At 46.8% G+C, this 20,457-nt stretch overlaps 1 protein-coding gene across 3 annotated transcripts in view; it reads right to left on the bottom strand.

The window, feature by feature from the left end:
* EXT2 (exostosin glycosyltransferase 2) overlaps positions 1-18,881 on the bottom strand; it is a 144,100-nt gene extending 125,219 nt beyond the window's left edge. Inside the window, exons 1-3 of one of the 3 annotated variants that reach the window (XM_055423882.2) lie at positions 18,683-18,881; positions 6,546-7,111; positions 5,290-5,379 (exon numbers count right to left, since the gene is read on the bottom strand). In XM_055423882.2, coding sequence (XP_055279857.2) covers positions 5,290-5,379; positions 6,546-7,111; positions 18,683-18,877 — 851 coding nt within the window. In that variant the 5' untranslated portion in view covers positions 18,878-18,881. Of the gene's footprint in view, positions 1-5,289; positions 5,380-6,545; positions 7,112-18,244; positions 18,373-18,682 lie in introns of those variants that run through there. The other 2 variants (XM_055423881.2, XM_055423883.2) reach the window with 2 other exon arrangements.
* Between the last annotated feature and the right edge of the window lie 1,576 nt (positions 18,882-20,457).

The raw sequence follows: 20,457 nt of genomic DNA, 5'->3' as shown, positions 1-20,457 counted from the left end.
ATAGCATCTCCTGGACACTAGCTGCATCCTGTTCCTGAGTCACCCACCCTCCTCTGGGGTCCTAAGCAGTCTGTCCTTACTTTCCCTATTTTAAAACACAGCACAGCCAGGAGGACAGCCTACGAACAGCCCCTGTGCTACCTTATTTGGATCCCATTCACCTCTCCCAAAAGTCATAGATGGTGAAAGTGATAGTGTTAGTCGCTCCATCATGTCAAACTCTTTGCAACCTCAAGGCTCCTCTGTCCATGGAGTTGTCCAGGCAAGAATACTGGAGTGGGTTGCCATTCTCTTCTCCAGGGGATCTTCCCGACCTAGCAATCAAACCGAGGTCTCCCGCACTGCGGGTAGAATCTTGACCATCTGAGCCACCAAGGAGGCCCTGACTCTTAACACATTTACAGTAATACGAATAACAACAGGGCTACAGGATGACTGGCTGGGGCAGTCACTTACTGTCCCAGTGACCAGAAGCTCAGGGGACAATGAACAACAAAAAAAGAAGCCACGGTGATGGCAAAGTACCCCATCTCACGCTGCCTACGACCCAGCCCGCTCCTGTTCCCACCAGAGCAGTTCTTTCCACAGCCATTCCAAAGCTACATGTGCACTGTGTAGCCCCTACCAGCTCTTACCACCCGTTCCAGCTACTCAGTTTTATCAACCCCACTCCTTCCACAGGAAGCAGAATCCAGAACTTGACCTTGAGTGTTTCCCTGCAAGTCCATCCACACGAGCTTTTATTCTCCTTAATTAGAAAACCATGAACACGCTGCTTTAACTGGCTCCAGCAAGTAGTACAGTGACACCTCATCAGAAAGGAAGCAGGTGTACAGCACACCAATGTTTACAGTTATTCTGTCCCAGGGGGCCCCAAGCCCATCAGATCACTTACTGGGGCAGAGTGCTGCCAGGTCCATGCACGGCACAGTCTGAGCCAAAATGTATGAACTGCAAAGCCACATTTTTTGCAATCTTGATTGCTACCAATCCCCTTCCTGCCCTGGTGACAGCCTACATTCCCTTCTTACATGACCAGTTTAAGTTCAAAGATTTCCAAACCACCCCTGGAAATCCCAATCTGTTTGTTTAAGCTTTATGAAACCAAGAATTGGTTAGGGAGGTAATGTGCAGGCTGGAACACCTCTCCAGCTGCCAGTCCGCTCTGCAAAACTTAATGACTAGCCGTAGTACCAACATACGGTCTCATTTTTCCTGATTAGCATTCAGCAGCGACTCCGTCCAACGTGAATTTGGGTGGGTTCCATGACCATGATGGCAAGCAGACTGCAGGGGCCCCCACGATCGATGTGCAGAGAAGTAAACATGGATCCAATATACCGGCACCAGGCGGCCAGGTAAGCGGGGTGGAGGGTGACGTAATTACACCCACGCCCCAGAGGAAGGAAGCAGGTGGACATGACCCCGACTCCCACCGTTACTCTCTCCCCGGGGCCCCGGGGCTGAGGGAGGGGGTTAAGCCCTGGGAGGAGGAAAGCAGGCAAGCGGAAGCGTGTCTCATGGCACAGATCACGCACGTGCAGTCTTGCTGGAGATCTCAGGAGGAGCCACCACTGCAATTAGTCAAACAAGCCTCACACTGCCCCTACTGCTGACAAGACCTCCACTCCAAATCACCGTTTCTCCTTCTGCCAAGCTGTCCTGAACATTACCACGGAGAAAATACTGTAAGCCTCCCGTGCTTTACAGCACACGTGTTTCACATTGACTGAAAAGTGGACGGCTGAGAAGCGCGTTCTGTTTCCCCTTTATGTATCCCCAAACCGGAGATCCATTCCAAAGCTGTGAGAGCCTGAATGGGAACGATGCACCCAAGAAAGCACGGCTGGACCACGACTCACACCAGGCCAGGCGTTCCATCGCTGCACGTGTCCGCCAGCATCTCAGCACTGGCCGGGGCTCGCAGACTCAGGGACGTCACTGAGCCCTCTTCCTCACCGTCTTGTGGACCCTCGTCCCTACCCTGGGTCTGCTCCAGGTGCTCTCACAGCGCGCCTCCTCCCATCTGAGTATCCACAGAGCCTAAACACAGTTTGTCTGCAAGTGTAACTTTTGCTTCCTTCGAATTAGGCCTGCGAATCCCTCAAATAAAAAGATTTAAGTTTTAGTTTTTGCAAAAAAAAAACTGACCAATTCCACTGGCTACCCTCATTTGTTTACAGATTCAAACTGTAAAAAAAGAAAATGAGACATATATATCTGAGCAATGGCTAGATATTTGGTGACTGTCTAGTGATGTTAAAGAACTAAGGGTTAATCGCTGTAGATATGATATTACTGCTGTAGTTATATTTTTTAAAAAGCCCTTGAAAAAAGTTGAAAGTGTCAGTCACTCAATCGTGTCCAACTCCTTGTGACCCCATGGACTGCAGCCCGCCAAGATCCTCTGTCCATGAGATTTTCCAGGCAAGAATACTGGAGTGGGTAGCCATTCCCTTCTCCAGGGGATCTTTCCGACCCAGGGATCAAACCGGGGTCTTCTTCATTGCAAGCGGATTCTTTACCAACTAAGCCACTGAGTCATACACAAAAACCTCTTCTGCGGTCTCAAATCGGAGAAGGCAATGGCAAGTCACTCCAATACTCTTGCCTAGAAAATCCCATGGATGGAGGAGCCTGGTAGGCTGCAGTCCGTGGGGTTGCTAAGGGTCGGACACGACTGAGCAACTTCACTTTCACTTTTCACTTTCACACATTGGAGAAGGAAATGGCAACCCACTCCAGTGTTCTTGCCTGGAGAATCCCAGGGATGGGGGAGCCTGGTGGGCTTCCATCTATGGGGTCACACAGAGTTGGACACGACTGAAGTGACTTAGCAGCAGCAGTAGCAGCAGCAGTCTCAAATGGAAATATTTACGGACATAATGATACAGCCAACATTCGAGATTTGTTTCTAGATAATCCAGTGGGGAGAAGGTAGGAGTACAGATGAATTAAGTTGACAGTTAACAAAGCTGGACACTGGTTATGTGGGGCTCACTGTACTTCTTTTATATGAGCTTAAATTTTTCCCTAAGAAGTTCAAATAAATATACACCTATACAGAAGTAGAAATCTGAGAAAGATACCTGCAAAGAAAGGATAACAAAAATCTAAAGCAGCAATAAAATTACAGAATGTATCTGAGAAAACAAAGATCAGTAAAGTTAGGCATTGAAGAGGTATAATTTGTTGTCATTTGACTTAAAATGGGTAGGTGAATATATGTGTGTGTTTAACTAGAAATCCATCAAACAAAGACTCACAAAATACACAGTATTTGAGAAATAATGATTACCTCTCAGTAAAAGAATAAAACCAGAGGAAAATTTGAAAACATATTTTTACACTTTACTCTGTATACTTGCACATTGTTTCAATCTTGTACCCAGAAGGTATAAGTGTACCATACGTGGGATTTTCAAAAACTGAAAGAGAAACAGATTCACACAGCATAAAAGATGTATTTGCTCAGCTGACATTTGCTTTAGTCCTGGTCCTTGCATTTTTCCTGAGTCAGATAATTCTTAGAAAAAAAAAAATCACACCTATGACTTTAGATTTCAGGGGAATCTTAGAAACAGTCTAAATCTAGCCTGTTTTCTAATTTCTGAATAACCAGATATGCAGCTTCTGCTAAAACCATCCTACACACATGGTTCTTGCCTCCTCTGAATCCAGGAGCAAGGACAAAGGATCGGAAAAAATAACAAACAAATCTACTATTGCTTACTCCACCAGTCGAAGACCATCTCAGCTTCAAAATGAAATTCCCCACGTGGAAAGATAAAGGACTATACGATGATTCATTACGTGCTACAGGACTGCCTATAATCACTTCCAAAAATACATGCACAGGGAAAACGATTTAACCTTCCTGATCCTTAGCACCTAAGCACCAGCAAGAACTGCAGCTCTCTCCTGATTACCTGACACTTTCCTGCAGAGAAATGAAACTCCTTTCAACATGTGCACTCGATAAAGATGAAATCTTTCCCCCAATCAGATACGTACACCAAAGTGTCAGCAAGAACCGCCATGTCCCAAACAGAAATAAACCCTTCTCAAACTAAACCCAGAACAGCAGGTGAAGACACTGCATTCCCAGCACCTCTCTGCCTTCCCTTTCCCGTCCTCTAACACATTTCACTTTCCCAGAACAAGCAAATGCATCAGACAGTAAGGCACTCAGGAACGCTGGGGCTAAAAGCCAAATCAGAGATCGCCCTGGGTTCCGCGGGTTTCTAAAGAACTTGTGTGGCTTGACTGCCCTCTATCGTCCAAAATGGTTTCTACACCAAAGCTGAGGGATGGCGCTGGGGCGCGGTCTTTTCTAGTGATAATCGTCTTTCCAGATAGAAACTCAATACTGACTCTAGATAAGCACTTAAAAGCAAACAGGGCTTAGACTTAATCTTCTGGGGGAAAGCAGTACTAAGTGTAGATTTTCATAAACGACGATGTTGACCTCAAATAAGTGGAGACCACGGCGGGCCTGAGGCTGTTCTCACCTCTTTCAGTAACAATGATTTCAAGAATTAAACATCAACTGCAACAAAGCTGGTTATATACGAGTTCATATCTGAACTTACAGCAATCCCCTCCCATGGGTGCTGCCCAGGAACCTCGTGGTGGGCCCACACTTCCGCTCTCTTCGGAGCCTCAGGCCAAGTACTAGGAGAGGAACCTTAAAGGGGCACCTCCCTTCTGAGTTTTCCAGGAAGCGACGCAGTTGGTGTACAAAAGGGCCAAATACACAGTACCTGAACCTGAATCGCAGGCCACCCCATGCCACTTCTGCCTGTTTGGAAGTTTCATTAGGAAGGAAGGAAAGAAGAGAGTAAGCGGGACTTAGAGTGCCTCACTTCCCGGATGTTACAGGCTCCAATGACACGTCCATGCCCGCTCCCCTCAGGAGCTGTGACTCTACTTAATGCTCCCAAATGTGGAGAGAGCTGACACAAGCCACTGATATGAACCAGTCCTTTTAGGGGAAAGAGGGTGTGCTCAGGAGCACTCAACCCAGACTAAGAAGACAAGCCAGACCTCTAAGATGCTCCACTGGAACCTAACCCTCCATTAGGTTCCCGGGACAGATTCTGGCAGGTCTCAATGCTTCCAGGTCTCGGGGAGGAAAAGATCGAGGACAATTTTCCACTTAAACAAATAATTCTGATTACAAAGTTATGTTCTAGTGGGCTTAGAAATATGATTTCACATGAACAAAAGGGTCCTACATTTACTTAATCCTCAGAAACCCATCAGGCGGACAACCCCAAATACACCTACCTGTCTCTGGGGACATCCAGGGCCGTGTTATAATCCGGGGGGCCTCCAGGCAACATGTTGAACAGGAGGTGATTGGTACCTCTATCCCACCTATTAAAAGAGTAAACATGTAGAATTCACACAGCAACTATGAAGAAACAGACAAGTCAGTTTCTGGATAACAAATCAAAGTGTTAGTTGCTCAGCTGTGTCTGATTCTGTGCAACCCCATGGACTGCAGCCCACCAGGCTTCTCTGGCCATGGGGATTCTCCAGGCAAGAATACAGGAGTGGGTTGCCATTCTCTTCTCCAGGGGATCTTCCAGACCCAGGGATCGAACCCGGGCCTCCTGCATTACGCAGCTTCTTCACCATCTAAGCCACAAAGGAAGCCGGACAACAAGTAGCAAGCATCCCTGACCTGTAACAGGGCCACTTCCCAGGAAGGCAAACTGCATGCCTGGAGATCGCAACAGTGCTCCAGGCACTGGCTTGGCTCCTCCAAAGGAAAGTTGGGGGATGTGGACCAACTCCAAGCTGGTCCACTCCAGAACTGCTTACGTTGATGAAAATCTGAACTCTACCACAATGATCACCATTTGGTTACAAAAGCACAAAGAAATACAGAAGGCTAATTAAGGACATTAGGGAACGTGTGCAAAACGGAGTCCCATAGAGAACTGTATATACGAATGCATACACATTCTGTGTATAAGTCACACAGCACTGACATACGAAGATGAAATTATTTGGAAACACATTCACGGTAAATGAAGGGGAAAAGGCAGCACAAGAATATGCTTTGGTGTGTGAGCCCACTCTTGGCCAAAATGTTATACACACACATATGTATACATGTGCATAAATACACTAAAATGCATACATGTGCCCCTGTATATGTTTCACACAGAAATGACTGAGAAGCAACATCAAAATATTAACGATTATCTCAAAAGCAGGCTTATGGGATGACTCTTATTTTCTTCTTTTTGCTTCACTGTATTTTCAAACTTTTTATAGTGAATGTGTAAGGCGAGTAATAAGGGGGCGGGGAGGCATTTACATTGAAAAGGAAAGGATTAGGAAGATGAGCCCCTCTCAGCTTCTAAATGCTAAGAAGCTGAGAACCCACAGCAGTGGCCCAAGAGGGTGGTGCAGAGACCGTGTAGTGCCCGCAGCGCGGGTCCTCCTCCAAGTCAGCCGCTCATCCACGCGCCCACCTAGGAAACCGGCTCTGCCCCTCCCCTGCCCCCAGCTTCCGTGAGACCTGCGGATACCTGGAGAGCTGGGCCAGCGCCTGGGCCGTCTCCTTCACGCGGAGCGAGTTCTGGTTGAGCAGGTCGATGGACGGGACGAACAGGCAGGCGCGGGTGATGTCGTCGGTGTAGTAGTCGCTGTCTGAGATGGCCGTGAGCAGCTCGTTGTACTCCCGGGAGATGGTGCCGCTCACCGGGACGCCCGCCTCGCCCACGTACTTCTTCAGCGGGTAGATGTACACCTTGATCTTGTTCTTGGGGTTGAAGCCGCAGCGGTAGACGTCGAAACACGTGTGCATCCTGCAGCTGAGGTCGCCGCGCTCGGGCACCAGGCTGTCGGCCGGCAGCCTGACCACCGGCACGTCTCGGACGCTGCGCTTCTCCACGCTCCAGTCGCCCGAGGACTCGATGGAGTGCGGCCAGAACTGAAACATGCCCGTGGCGATGAGACCCAGCAGGACGATGGAGAAGAGGGTGACGTAGTAGATGCGGTGCTTGGTCTTCATTCTCGGGATGAGGGCGGGACCCCGGCTGTTGTACTTGACCGACGCACACATAATGACCCAGGCAGCCTCCTCCTCACACTCCTGGTTACCGGGGGAGAAGAGAGAAAAAGGAAGCCTTCAGGGTGGCAGATGACCCTCGAAAGGACCGGGACATTTTCAATCCGCCCATTTCTTTCCCTTAAGCCATTTGATGAAATAATGAAGAGGGACTTTTGACCCTGCGAAGAACTGACTCATTTGAAAAGACCCTGATGCTGGGAAAGGTTGAAGGCAGAGGAGAAGGGGATGACAGAGGATGAGACGGGTGGATGGCATCACTGATTCGATGGACATGAGTCTGAGTAAGCTCCAGGGGTTGGTGATGGACAGGGAAGCCTGGCGTGCTGCAGGCCATGGGGTCACAAAGAGTTGGACAAAACTTAATGACTGAACTGATAGATAAAGTAAATAAATATTTGTACATGTGAGAATATGCTACATATTTACTATAGAATATATTCTATAAATACAAATTCTCTGAAAGCATAAGCTGGTTAATGTTGGGCCTAGGAAGAGGAGCGCTGACCAAGCAAGAAAAATTAGAAGTGGAGCAGCCGAAGGACAGTTTGTTTCATTTCGTTTTTTAAATACTTGCCTAACAAAAACTGATGTTTCATCTGGACAAACTGGCCCTTTGTTTGATATACTAAAGTTTTCATTCATTCATTCAAACCTCAGAGAGCACATAAAGAAGAAAGCAAAGATCTACCTTAGAGGAATTCAGAAACTAAGGAGATACACAAAACTATAACAAAATGTACAATATAAAAACGCCACTAGGAAAATATCAAGAAAGGGGAGAAGGGTATTAGAGAAAAAAAGACTAATCTTTAAATAAATATATATTGATGTTTTATAATAAACGGATAGGTGGCACATTTCGATGGAAGGGAGAAATGCAGAAATAGGGAAGGAGGAAAGGAGAGGCAGAGGAAAAGAAAGGCCAGTGAGGTAGATCTGTTTCTAAAGACAGATGCCAAAACCTCCTCCCACTGAGGGATGTGCATGCCACCTGTCCATTCACAACGTGGAATCTCTCTCCCTTCCACCTGAATCCGGGCTAGACTTGGGACTTGCTTTGACCAAGAGAAAGTGGCAGAGGGAAGATTCCGGGGGTTTTGAGACCGGGCTTTAAAAGACCCTGGAGCTGTTGGAAGCCAGCTGTCACACTATCAGGAAGCTCAGGAAGACCCCAGAAACTGTGTGGAGCCAACATGAACCACCCCTGACAAGTTCTGCACAGATGGCAGAGTCCTGAGCGAGTACATGATTGCTATTGCTTTTGTTGTCTGTAACGTTTGCGGTGGTTTGTTACGTAGCAATAAAAAAATGAAACAGCCAATAAGCATCATGGACTGAGACATAAAAAAAAAATTTTAGTCCTCAGCTGAAAATGCAAAGTACCCCTGTAGACCACACATTTAAGATCCTTTACCAAACAAGCCCCCCAAAACCTGATGCCGGCCCACTGTGTCGATACCGTGAGCATGATTCCTTCATCTGTCACAGGCACATCACTGCAACAAGTGACTTCGGCATTCCTTGGGTCAAGGTTCCAGTCTTCAAAATGGTCTCATTCTACTCTCTGATCTTTCAGAAAAGTTATTCAAACCCCAGGTGGTGCTAGTGGTAAAGGACCCACCTGCCAATGCAGGAGAGGCAAGCGACAGGAGTTTGATCCCTGGGTTGGGAAGATGCCCTGGACTAGAAAATGGCAATCCATTCCAGTATTCTTGCCTGGGAAATTCCATGGACAGAGGAGCCTGGTGGGCTACAGTCCACGGGGTCGCAGAGTCAGACACAACTGAGCGACCGAGCACACATTAATATAAAGGAAAATAATTGAAAAGCTCATAGGCCATCTTAGGGTTTAATGAACCATTTTCACTTTGGCTAAACGGAGTTCTCTCCAATCATGCCTACATGGTAAGACTGCTTCCTGCCTAGGTTAGTAGGGTCCTCGTAAGCCCTGAATGTTGCAATCATTATCAGCTTTGGGGGTAAAATGTGCTGAATGATCATTAATGATTTCAACTTGTATCTGCTGTATCTGAGACCATGGTCTGGGATGTATCAAAAAAACATGATTGTCATGGACTAATGTATGAAAGTTTATACATTTTAAGCCTAAAGATAATCATCTTTGGAGTATATACATTAGCCATTCAATGTACACTAATCGATTCCATGACAGAAATGCAGGCGCGAGAGCTATTTCATGTTTTCTGTCATCCTAACAATGAACAAAATGTTCCCAGCCAGTCCCCGACCCCTACTACCACCAGGCCCATCGGATCGCTTTCCTTCTCTCCCCATGTCCCCCCTGGAGCTAGAAAAGAGGCAGCCTTGGGACAGATGCACGCAAGGAGCTGTACTCTCCACAAGCCCCGTGTCAGAACAGCCCAACAGGCTCTCAAGGTCTATCTATATCCTGAATCAGTGGTTCTCAAACACCCGAACTGTAAGAATTACACAGGTAGAGTTTGTTAAAACAGAGTCCTTGGCCCCAGCACTGGAGGGTTGGATCAGCAGGCCTAAAATAAGGTCACAGAATGTGTCAAACTAGCAAGCCCCTCACGTGTTTATTTTAGGCAGCCAGGTTTGAAATCTTTACTAAATGTTAGACAAACTGCCTTCTAACACAGTGGTTTAAACTTTTTTTTACTAAAACCTATAATAAAACAACATTTTATATTGTGATCTAACACAGACACAGATGTATTTGAAATAAGTTTCACCAAACAATGCTTATTTAACCTTAGTACACAGTATTAGCCGCAGAATATGTGATGAACACTGTATTCTTATATTATCCTATCATTGTTTTTTAAAATACTGGCCATAACCTACTACAATGATTATACCACCCAATTATCAATTACCCAGTGTGAAAACATACTGTTTTCATATATAACAAAATTGGGGCTAAGGAAACAAAAGCAGTATCCAAATATGAGCTTTACAAATTTTAATGAGTTACAGATCATAAAAAAAGATATTACCACAACAAAATAAATTCAAAGATAATAGAAGTAGTTAATAAAAAGACACAAAAACCAAACAGGACCTATAAAGCTAAATTTTTTAAAAAGAAAAAGACTAAATAAATTGACACTTGACATAATTCAGGTAATATTAATCAAGATGAAGAGAAAATAAAGCACAATACCTAGACTGAAAAGGGGACCATAACTCTAAATACTGCATGTATTTAAAAGATGAGACGGTATCAGTGAACTTATGCCAACACACTGAAAAACCTGAATGAAGTGGGAAAAGTCTTTTAACCTATACCTTGCTGGATGGCATCACCAACTCTGTGGACATGAGTTTGAGTGAACTCCGGGAGTTGGTGATGGACAGGGAGGCCTGGCGTGCTGTGATTTATGGGGTCGCAGAGAGTCGGACACGACTGAGCGACTGAATTGAACTGAACTATCAAAACAGTCTCAAGCAGAAATAGCCATCCTTGACAGCTCATCCACGTCCGACTCTTTGCGACCCCATGGACTGTAGCCCGCCAGGCTCCTCTGTCCATAGGATTCTCCAGGCAAGAATCCTAGAGTGGGTTGCCCTTCCCTTCTCCAGAGGAACTTCCCAACCCAGGGATAGAACCCTGGTCTCCTGCATCGCAGGCAGATTCTTTACTGTTTGAGCTACAGGGAAGTCTTCCAACTCGAAATACTGCATGTATTTAAAAGATGAGGTGGTTATCAATGAACTTATGCCAATACACTTAAAAACTTGAATGAAATGGGAAAATTCTTTTAACCTATACCTTATCAAAACAGTCTCAAGCAGAAATAGCCATCCTTGACAGCTCTATAACACTAAAGAAACTGAATCAAAAATTAAAACAATCTTTTCCAATAAAGAAAATTCCAGGTCCAAAAGATTTTCCAAGTTCTACCAAACATTTGAGAACAATAATTCCAATTTTACACAAATTACTCCAAAGTTCAGAAAAAAGAAGAACTATTCCCCAACCTATTTTAGGAGTCTAGTATAACATTAATACCAAAAATCTTAGACTAGAGGTTCTCAAAATTTGGTCTGGGGACTCCACAGGGTCCCCAAGAATCTTTCAAATGATCTAAAATATTTTTTATAACAATGCTGACATTATTTTTTCACCTTCATTTGCAGAGATGACATGATGTGTGATAAAGCAAAGACTTAAAGCAGAAATAGACATGAGAATCCACCTGTTTTCTGTTAAGTTTTTCCAAGCATAATGAAAGATGTCAAACTCATAGATTCAAAATATTCAACTCCAAGTATAATACGTACCAAACAAAGCACACACACAAAAACAAAAACCCCAACTAGATATGTCAAAATAAAACCACTGAAAAGAAAGCCAAAGAAAAATATTAAAAGCATCCAGAGGGGAGGGAATCTACTCAAGATAAAAAGCTATATGTGACAGGCTAAAGATATTTAGAACACCAAAGAGAATATTTATGGCAGGCAGAGAATGATTTCCAAAGTGAAATGCAGAAAGTGCAAATCATAAGATTAAATTCAACGTTTCAACTAAGAAATGTTGCTCATCAAAAGACATCATAAGGAAATAAAAAGATAAGCTACAAATTAGAAGATATCTGAAATACACATAACCAAGAAGGACTATTAATAGTAACCAGAATAAAGAACTACAAAGTAATAAGAAAGAAACAAAAAATCCAAAATAAAAGAAAACTTTGACAAAAGATTTAAACAGGAATGTCACAAAAGTGGAAACAAAACATCTGAAAAGATGTTTAGTCTAATTAATGGGCAGGGAAAGCAAAACCACAATGAGACATCTACACACAAGCATGGGAAAAAGTCACCAAGTGCTGGCAGGAACCTGGAGCTACAGGACTCCAAGAGGAGGAGTATGACCTCCGGGGTCCCACGGCGGGAGCAGGAGAGCTGGAGAGAAGACAGTCTGACACCTACCATGTTAGACTCCTAGGCATCATATCTTGCTTCCTACTTGTCATAGTTTGGGTCTCCCCATAATCCCCCCAAAAAGAACCAGAGACAGAATGGGGGTGCAGGTAGTTTTACCCAGGAGCGAGAGTACAGAGCAAGGTGGGGGCAACCAGGGAAAGCCAGGAGGAGTGTGTTATTAAGCTGGGTGACAGGGGGCTCTTTAGGAACCCTCTGAAGAACCATGCAGGCCTCACATGTCCTTCAGACAGGACAGGCCAAGGCATTTATCTGCGACTCCTATCCACTATTGCTTACCAGTTATCCGGTATTAGCATCAGGTCACACCCTGTACTTAAGAGCCCTTGAAAGGTCTGGATATTATTATCCTTTCCTTGTACCACAAGTCTGATAAGAACCTGCAGTTCCCTCGAGGAAGAACTGGGGCGGGGGGGGGGGGGGGGAGGCGGTATCTGTCTATATTTTCTGGAATGCGGCCAAGTTTTTCTTCCAAGAGATCCAGCCTCCCCCTCAATCCATGGGATACAGGTCTGGGTGTGGGCTCACATCTGAAAACCAGGTGATCATGACTCTTCCACTGCAGCAGCTGACATCAGCTTCCCACCTGCCAGTTCTTGCCTTGTTTTTTTCCCCCAGGTTATACAGTGCAGCAATACCCTAGTTGGCTGCCCGTCTACACTGTCTCTAGGAATGCCAGGATCTACTAGCATCACAGCGGGTCCAGAAACACTGGTTTTGAGTTGGGCCTCATTGCTTATTAGGGATATCGTGTCTACCTTGCCTCTGATGGTTAGTGCCAGCACCCAGCCTCTGCCATGTCAGAATCCTGTCATTCTCATTGATACTTGGGAACCCAGTTCCATGGTCAAACCTCATAAAGTCAACCCTGGTCTGCAGAGAAGAAGCAACACTGAGCCTCTCAGACATGGTGGTTCTATCACTGGAGTTCCACATCACCAGAGGGAAGAAGAACGCCCCCCTGGGAACACAGGCAGGAGCTGAGCCTCTGGCCTCAGGTAATAAATCTATTCTAAACCTCCACCTCTCTGAACCTTCTAAGCCCTTCCTCAATATTCTGCCAACACAGCTCTGGCACCTTTACCTCATTTACTCCAGACTAGGATTTCTCATGGAGAAGGCGATGGCACCCCACTCCAGTACTCTTGCCTGGAAAATCCCATGGACGGAGGAGCCTGGTGGGCTGCAGTCCACGGGGTCACTAAGAGTCGGACATGACTGAGCGACTTCACTTTCACTTTTCACTTTCCTGCATTGGAGAAGGAAATGGCAACCCACTCCAGTGTTCTTGCCTGGAGAATCCCAGGGACGGGGGAGCCTGATGGGCTGCCATCTATGGGGTCGCACAGAGTCGGACGCGACTGAAGTGACTTAGCAGCAGCAGCAGGGTTTCTCAACCTCAGTATTACTGACATTTTGGGCCAGATGGTTCATTTCTATGGGGAGCTGTTCTATTGAAGGTTTAGTTAGCATCCCCGCTCTCTATTCAGGAGAAGCCAGAAGTAATCACCAGTTATGACAACTAAAAATATGCCCAGATATTGCCAAATATCCCCTGTGGAGGCAAAATCGCCCCCAGCTGAGAAACAATGGTGTCACTGTCATGTCCAAGCTTCCAAGAGCCCGCCCAGAGGCACATCAGGACCAGCTTGTCATTGTCAGGCCATTAAATTCTGAGTCCAGGGAGTACGCTCCCAAGAGTCATCTCCCATTCAGCTTCCAGTCCCCGCTACCCCATGCTTGGCCTGACACTGTCAAGATTCATGCCCACGTGTTCCTCCAGTTCCCGCTGGTCCACAGGAGCCAGGTCCTCGGCTCTTCCAATGCAACAGCTCCCACGTCAGCAGCAGGGCCTGTACTCGCCCACTTAGCTGGTGCTGAGATCTGAGGGAGGGGCGGGCAACGCCGAGGCGGGAGAAGCACCACCTTGCAAGGTATCCTCCTCCGGAGAGGGCTCTGCAGGACGTCAGGCAGGAAGAGCTTCTTCTCAGTGAGAGATACTTCGGCTGGTCCAGGGGATCTAGGAAATCTGAGAGTCCTTCAGTGCATCCACCCAAAATCTCCATCCTAAGACCCTGGGTCCCGCTTCTTCCCTATCATGGCCCCGACATTAGCAGAGGTGGCGCATCAAGGCTGTGCACTCAGCTTCCTCTGCAGCTCTGTCACAACTGCGATTAAATTCTGGGCCTGGTTTTCAACACAGAATGCCCCCTGCCTCCAGCTTCAGGAAACGCCACCATAGAACCATGTCTTTCACAGTGCCTCCCGAGTTGATAACTGGCTAATGTGAGCCAGATCACACCTCAAGGCCTCCAAGGGAGCTAACATGGGCCAACCAACTCCACCAGCCTTATCCTGACCCTGGTCCACACGCTGCTCGAGCTCTTAAGAGTTCCTGCCCTAGCCAATGCTTTCTTTTCAACCTGAACCTCATCCCAACCCACCACTGGTCAGTCTGACTGCTCAGCGATGCTCGAGGGCACCGGGGGTCCTCAACACCTCACTTACCCCCACCAAAGGGGTCCTGGGTGCCACCTTAGGGTGAGTGACTCCAGTCTCACACTATTCTCAGGGCCTGCTTTCTACAGCCGCTTCCAGCAGCAGCCTCCTTAGTTTATGTTCTGCCAAACTAAGGGTGCAGGTAGCTTGCAGAAGACGAATCCAGGAAGCCAGAGACAGGGAGTAAGGAGCGGAGTCAGGGAAGAATGGGAAGCCAGGAGGGCGCTACTGAGCCGGCTGCCATACTGAGCTGGGCCGATGGGGCTCCCCTACTAGTGACTCTCTGAAAAACGCACCTGAGAACTGTTCCATGCAAGGACATCATGCACTAAAATCCATCCAACCCCATTCTCCAACCCCCTCCACCTCCACTGAGAGCTGTTCCCAGGGAAATAGACTCATGTTTCTGAGGTTTACCTGCATTGCTTAAGCAAGCACTTAGAAAAACAGCTGAGAGAGATGACAAGCCCTGAAGGTGGAATAAAAACTCCTAATGGAAGAAATGAGGGGAAGAGCCTTAAACAAAAAAAACAGCCCCTTACCAAGTGGAGCTTTAGAGACAGAGAGCTCGCAGTGAGCATCCTCGTAGCTTTTGCAGGCTTCATTACAGCACTCGCCAGGTTGTATTAACTGGTTATATAACTGTAAGTCTCCCTTCTACTGGTCATCGTTTTCTTGTAGTCAGAGTCTTCATCTCTGCTAAATATTCCCAGCATCTACTAGGTTGGTGCAAAAGTATTATGGTTTCAGATCCTGAAACCATAAACCTAACTAGGCTCAAACACATCTATATTAATCAAAACAGGAACCATTACAATCAACATATTTTTGCCAATGAGAAATAGTTTGTTTATTCTTGTAGCATAAAAATCTGTGCTTTGGGATTCAGTGAACTCTTGGAAAGCATTTTCTGTGTCCTGCTGGTTGCAGAAGCATTTTCCCTGCAAAAAGTTGTCGAGATGCTTGAAGAAGTGGTAATCAGTTGGCGAGAGGTCAGGTGAATATGGCAGATGAGGAAAAACTTGGCAGCTGAATTCATTCAACTTTTGAAGCACTGGCTGTGCAATGTGCAGCCGGGCATCGTCAGGTGAAGAACTGGGCCCTTTCTGTTGACCAATGCCGGCTGCAGGCACTGCAGTTTTTGATGCATCTCGTCAACTGGCTGAGCACACTTCTCAGATGTAATGGTTTTGCCAGGATTCAGAAAGCTGTAGTGGATCAGACGGGCAGCAGACCACCAAACAGTGACCATGACCCTTTTTTTGGTGCCAGTTTGGCTTTGGGAAGTGCTTTGGAGCTTCTTCTCAGTTCACCCCCTGAGCTAATCATCGGTAGTTGTATAAAATCCACTTTTTGCCACACTTCATAATCCAACAGAGAAGTAGTTTGTTGTTGCTGCATAGAATAAAAGATGACATTTCAAAATGATTTTATTTTTGGCCAACTCGTGAGGCACCCACTTAACGAGCTTTTTCACCTTTCCAATTCGCTTCAAACGCTGCATGACCGTAGAATGGTCAGTGCTGAGTTCCTGGGCAACTTCTCGCGCAGCTGTCAGAGGATCAGCTGGTCGCTGTCAACGTCCAATGGCCAACCACTGCACTCCGCATCTTCAAGGCTCTTGTCTCCTTTGCAAAACTTCTTGAACCACCACTCCACTGTACGGTCAGTAGCAGTTCCTGGGCCAAATACACTGTTGATGTTACAAGTTACCTCTGCTTCTTTATGACCCATTTTGAACTCAAGAAAATCAGTCTAATTTGCTTTTTGTCTAACAACCTTTCCATACTCTAAAATACATATAAAATAAACACCAAGTAATAATTCATTAGCCAAAAAAAGCAAGAAATGAGCATTAAAATGATGTATAGCATAAACACATTTAAGAAAGCATTCCAATACCAAATGGCAAAGCTCAATGATTCAAAACCGCAATTACTTTTGCACCAACCTAACAATACCATGTCTAGAACACACTTCACATAAACAGAAATGTTTGCTGAATAAAGGGAGTGTCTCTATCCTTCCCGGCTCCGTCAAGACACACACTGTTCAAGGTCCAAGTTTTGAGTAATTACATGTGATGAACTTCGATTATTTTCTTTCTTGAATTAGTTTCCAAAGAAGAGAAAAATGGCCAGGTAATTCCACAGACAGAATTTTCCATACTTACCCCTGACTGCCCTCTTCTCCCCAACACTGAGTTTCCCCAAAGAGGACAAACAAAGAGGAATCTTCTACTGATGAATGTTTGTTCCATATAATACAACCTGGGGCAAAATAAGCATTTCAGAGCAAAGCCCTGCAAACAACAGCCTTCTCGAAGCACACCGAGCTCGTCCCTGCAAGACTGGAATCATCCGGCTGGAGGTCAGGCACTGAATCACTGGAAAAATCTTCCAGATCGACTGTCAAGATGAGACGCGTTTTCTGTTCCTGGAATTATTGATTCCTAAACGCTGCCTGAACAACCTTTCCTCAGTGATTAGTCCAAAGTTTTCAGCCACAAACTCTCATCTTCTTAAACTTTGTAGAAAAGGAACTCTTGAAGCCCTTGCTACGGTGGAACTCAACCCACCCGTTCCTGAAAATAAAGGAACTAAACACTGGCCCAAGCAGGAAAATCTGCAATTCACTGCCTTACCTGATAGGGTCCTTTATAATTAAAGTTCTGTTAAAGCTAACCACCCCTAAAAATGATTTCAAATTTAAAAAAAATAAAAACACTGTATCCCTTAGTGAGAATTATACTATAATTAATACAAAGCATATAATTAAGGAACTAATAACTAAACTTTACTGCGGACCGACTACATGCCAGGATCTGTTTTAAGTATTTTGTTAACTTGGTGTTAACTTAGTCTTCCTAACGGGCTTTCCTGGTAGTTCAGCTGGTAAAGAATCCACCCACAATTCAGGAGACCTGGGTTCGATCCCTGGGTTGGGAAGATGCCCTGGAGGAGGGCATGGCAACCCACTCCAGCATTCTTGCCTGGAGAATCCCATGGACAGAGGAGCCTGGCGATCTACAGTCCATTGGGTTGCAAAGAGTTGGACATAACTGAGTGACTAAGCATAGCACAGATTTTCTAACAGTCTCAAGTGACAAGCTATGATCACCCTCATTTTACAAACAGGGAAAGTGTAACAAGGAAGGCTACATTTTCACACAACTAGAAAATACCAATGCTAGGACTTGGAAACTGGCAGTCTGGCTCTGGAGCCCCAGCTCTTAACCCCCAGGTGAAGCCGCCTCCCCCAGTTACCCTTAAAAGCCCGAATTAGATACACCTTTTTCATTTCTCAATTAACCAGCATAACTAGACAGATGCAAATCTACCCGTTTTATACCGGCATTTGCAACCAGATGGTTTAAAGTCATTGCAAGTGAGGAGTGATGGAAAGTGAGTCATATATTTATTACTGTAAACAGCCTTTGAGCTCTGAAATTTACAGACTAAGTCCAGTTTAAGTTCTCAGGACATGCAATTGACATTGAAAAGGGACTTAAATGGACATAGTTCTGTTTCAAGACATCTTCAGACAAATATATCAAGGACACGGCTAGATTAGCTCTTCCCAGTAAGGTAGACCGAGTAACTTTAACCTCAAAACTGTATACATATTATCTAGTTCCCACCGCCAGTACCTAAAACGCCAAACAACCTCTGAGTTTCGAGAAGCTGTCCAGAGCCTAAGACACCGCTGGCCACGGCTCACCTGAGCATCCAGTCCTGCCCGAGGCATCGGGCCCCGCACGGAGCGCCACTGCCCACGGCAGGGCCCAGAACTCAACCCTGGCGGGAGGAAGGAGAACCCTGGCGCTCGCGGGGAGGAGCTGGCAGCGGGCAAGGGTCACGGCAGAGGGTGGGCCCTTCGGGAAAGGGAGCCCAGGGACCCGGGGAGGAAGGACAGGCGCAGGAAGCAGGCGAGGGAGACAGGTGGGCACAGCGCGCCGAGGGGCGGGTGCCGAGGGGACGGCGGGGCGGGAGAGCGCCGGGCGCGCCCCGCCGGGAGCGGGCGGAGGCCGCGGCCCGCAGCGCTCGGACCTCCGCGCGGCCCGCGCTTCCCCGGAGATCCCGGGCCCGCCTCCCCCGCGGCTCCGGGAGGCCCGAGCGCGCATCGGGGGCCCGCCCGGCCCTTCCGCGCCGCGCTCACCTCGGCCGCGGCTGCCTCCGGCTGGGCCCCGCGCTTGGTCACCGGCTCATGCCGCGGGGCGCGGGCCGCGGCCGCCCGGGCGGGATGGCGCGGAGCTCCCGGCCGCCACCGCCGGGCCGGGAGTGCGGGATCTAGCGCGGGGAGCCCCGGGCGGGCAGCTGGGCTCGGCGGGCTGACCCCCAGCGCTCCGCGCATGCGGGAGCGGCCGGCGCCGCGCCCCCTGCTGGACGGGAGGAGTCAGGGCACCGCTCAGGGCTGCTCCCAGGCAGGGGGCGAGGCTCAGGCTCCCAGGAATTCAGAGGGCCGGCAGCCTCCTTCAGAACCAGAGAAACTGCAAACTGAACAACGGTTCCGAGAGTCCCGTGGACTGCAAGGAGATCCACCCAGTCCATCCTAAAGGAGACCAGTCCTGAGTGTTCATTGGAAACACTGATTCTGAAACTCCAATATTTTGGCCACCTGATGCGAAGAACTGACTCATTTGAAAAGACCCTGATGCTGGGAAGGATTGAGGGCAGAAAGAGAAGGGGACGACAGAGGATGAGATGATTGGATGGCATCACCGACTCAGTGGACATGAGTTTGGGTAAACTCCGGGAGCTGGTGATGGACAGGGAGGCCTGGCGTGCTGCAGTCCATGGAGTTGCAAAGAGTCGGACACGACTGAGCGACTGAACTGAACTGAGCAACCTCCTCCAGAATGAAAGAAACTGCAAACTGAACAACGGTTCACATGTAAAAATGTTGTAGAAATGGCAAAAATGTAAATGTTTGAGTGTGATCAGTATTGATGAGGGTGCAACATTCCTGAAGGGCAATTTGGCAGTATCCATCAAACGTAAAAAAATTAAAAGGCCCTTGCTCCTTGAAGGAAAAGCCATGACAAACCTAAACAGCTTATTAAAAAGCAGAGACATCAGTTTGCCCACAAAGGTCTGTCTAGTCAAAGCTATGGTTTTTCCAGTAGTCATGTATGGATGTGAGAGTTGGACCATAAAGAAAGCTGAGCGCCGAAGGACTGATGCTTTCAAATTGTAGTGTTGAAGAAAACTCTTGAGAGTCCCTTGGACTGCAAGGAAATCCAACCAGTCAGTCCTAAAGGAAATCAACCCTTAATATTCACTGGAAGGACTGATGCTGAAGCTCCAGTACTTTGGCCACCTGATACACAGAGCCAACTCATTAGAAAAGACCCTGATGCTGGGAAAGATTGAAGGCAGGAGGAGAAGGGACCAACAGAGAATGAGATGGTTGGATGGCATTACCGACTCACTAGACATGAGTTTTAGCAAGTTCCGGGAGATGGTGAAGGACAGGGAAGCCTGGCATGCTACAGTCCATGGGGTCACAAAGAGTTGGACATGACTGAGCAACTGAACTGAAATGAACTGATCAAACATAAAATGCCAGTAACTTTCCCCAACAATCCCTCTGTATGGAGTTTACCCTATGGATACTCTCAACGGACATTTTCTCAAAAATATTCATTACAGTACTGTGTCTAATAGTATCAAAAACACAAACACAACCAAAATATGGAAAAGTTGATATTAATCAAAATAAATTATGACAAGAATGTAATAATGAGAGAATGCATATGTATGTTGGTATAGAAAAATCGCAAACATGTTAATATGAGAACATGGTTGAAAACAGTAGACAAGGGACTTCCTTGGCAGTCCAGTGGTTAAGACTCCCCACTTCCACTTTAGGGGTCATGGTTGGATCCCTGATTGGGGAACTAAGATCCCACATGCCACCCGGTATGGCCAAAA

This window comes from Moschus berezovskii, chromosome 14 (genome assembly GCF_049115385.1).
Source record: "Moschus berezovskii isolate FMDL1 chromosome 14, NW_MosBer_1.0, whole genome shotgun sequence".
Classification (NCBI taxonomy): domain Eukaryota; kingdom Metazoa; phylum Chordata; class Mammalia; order Artiodactyla; family Moschidae; genus Moschus; species Moschus berezovskii.
Note: the sequence above shows the minus strand (reverse complement) of the source record. Positions and strands in the feature narration are given on the sequence as shown.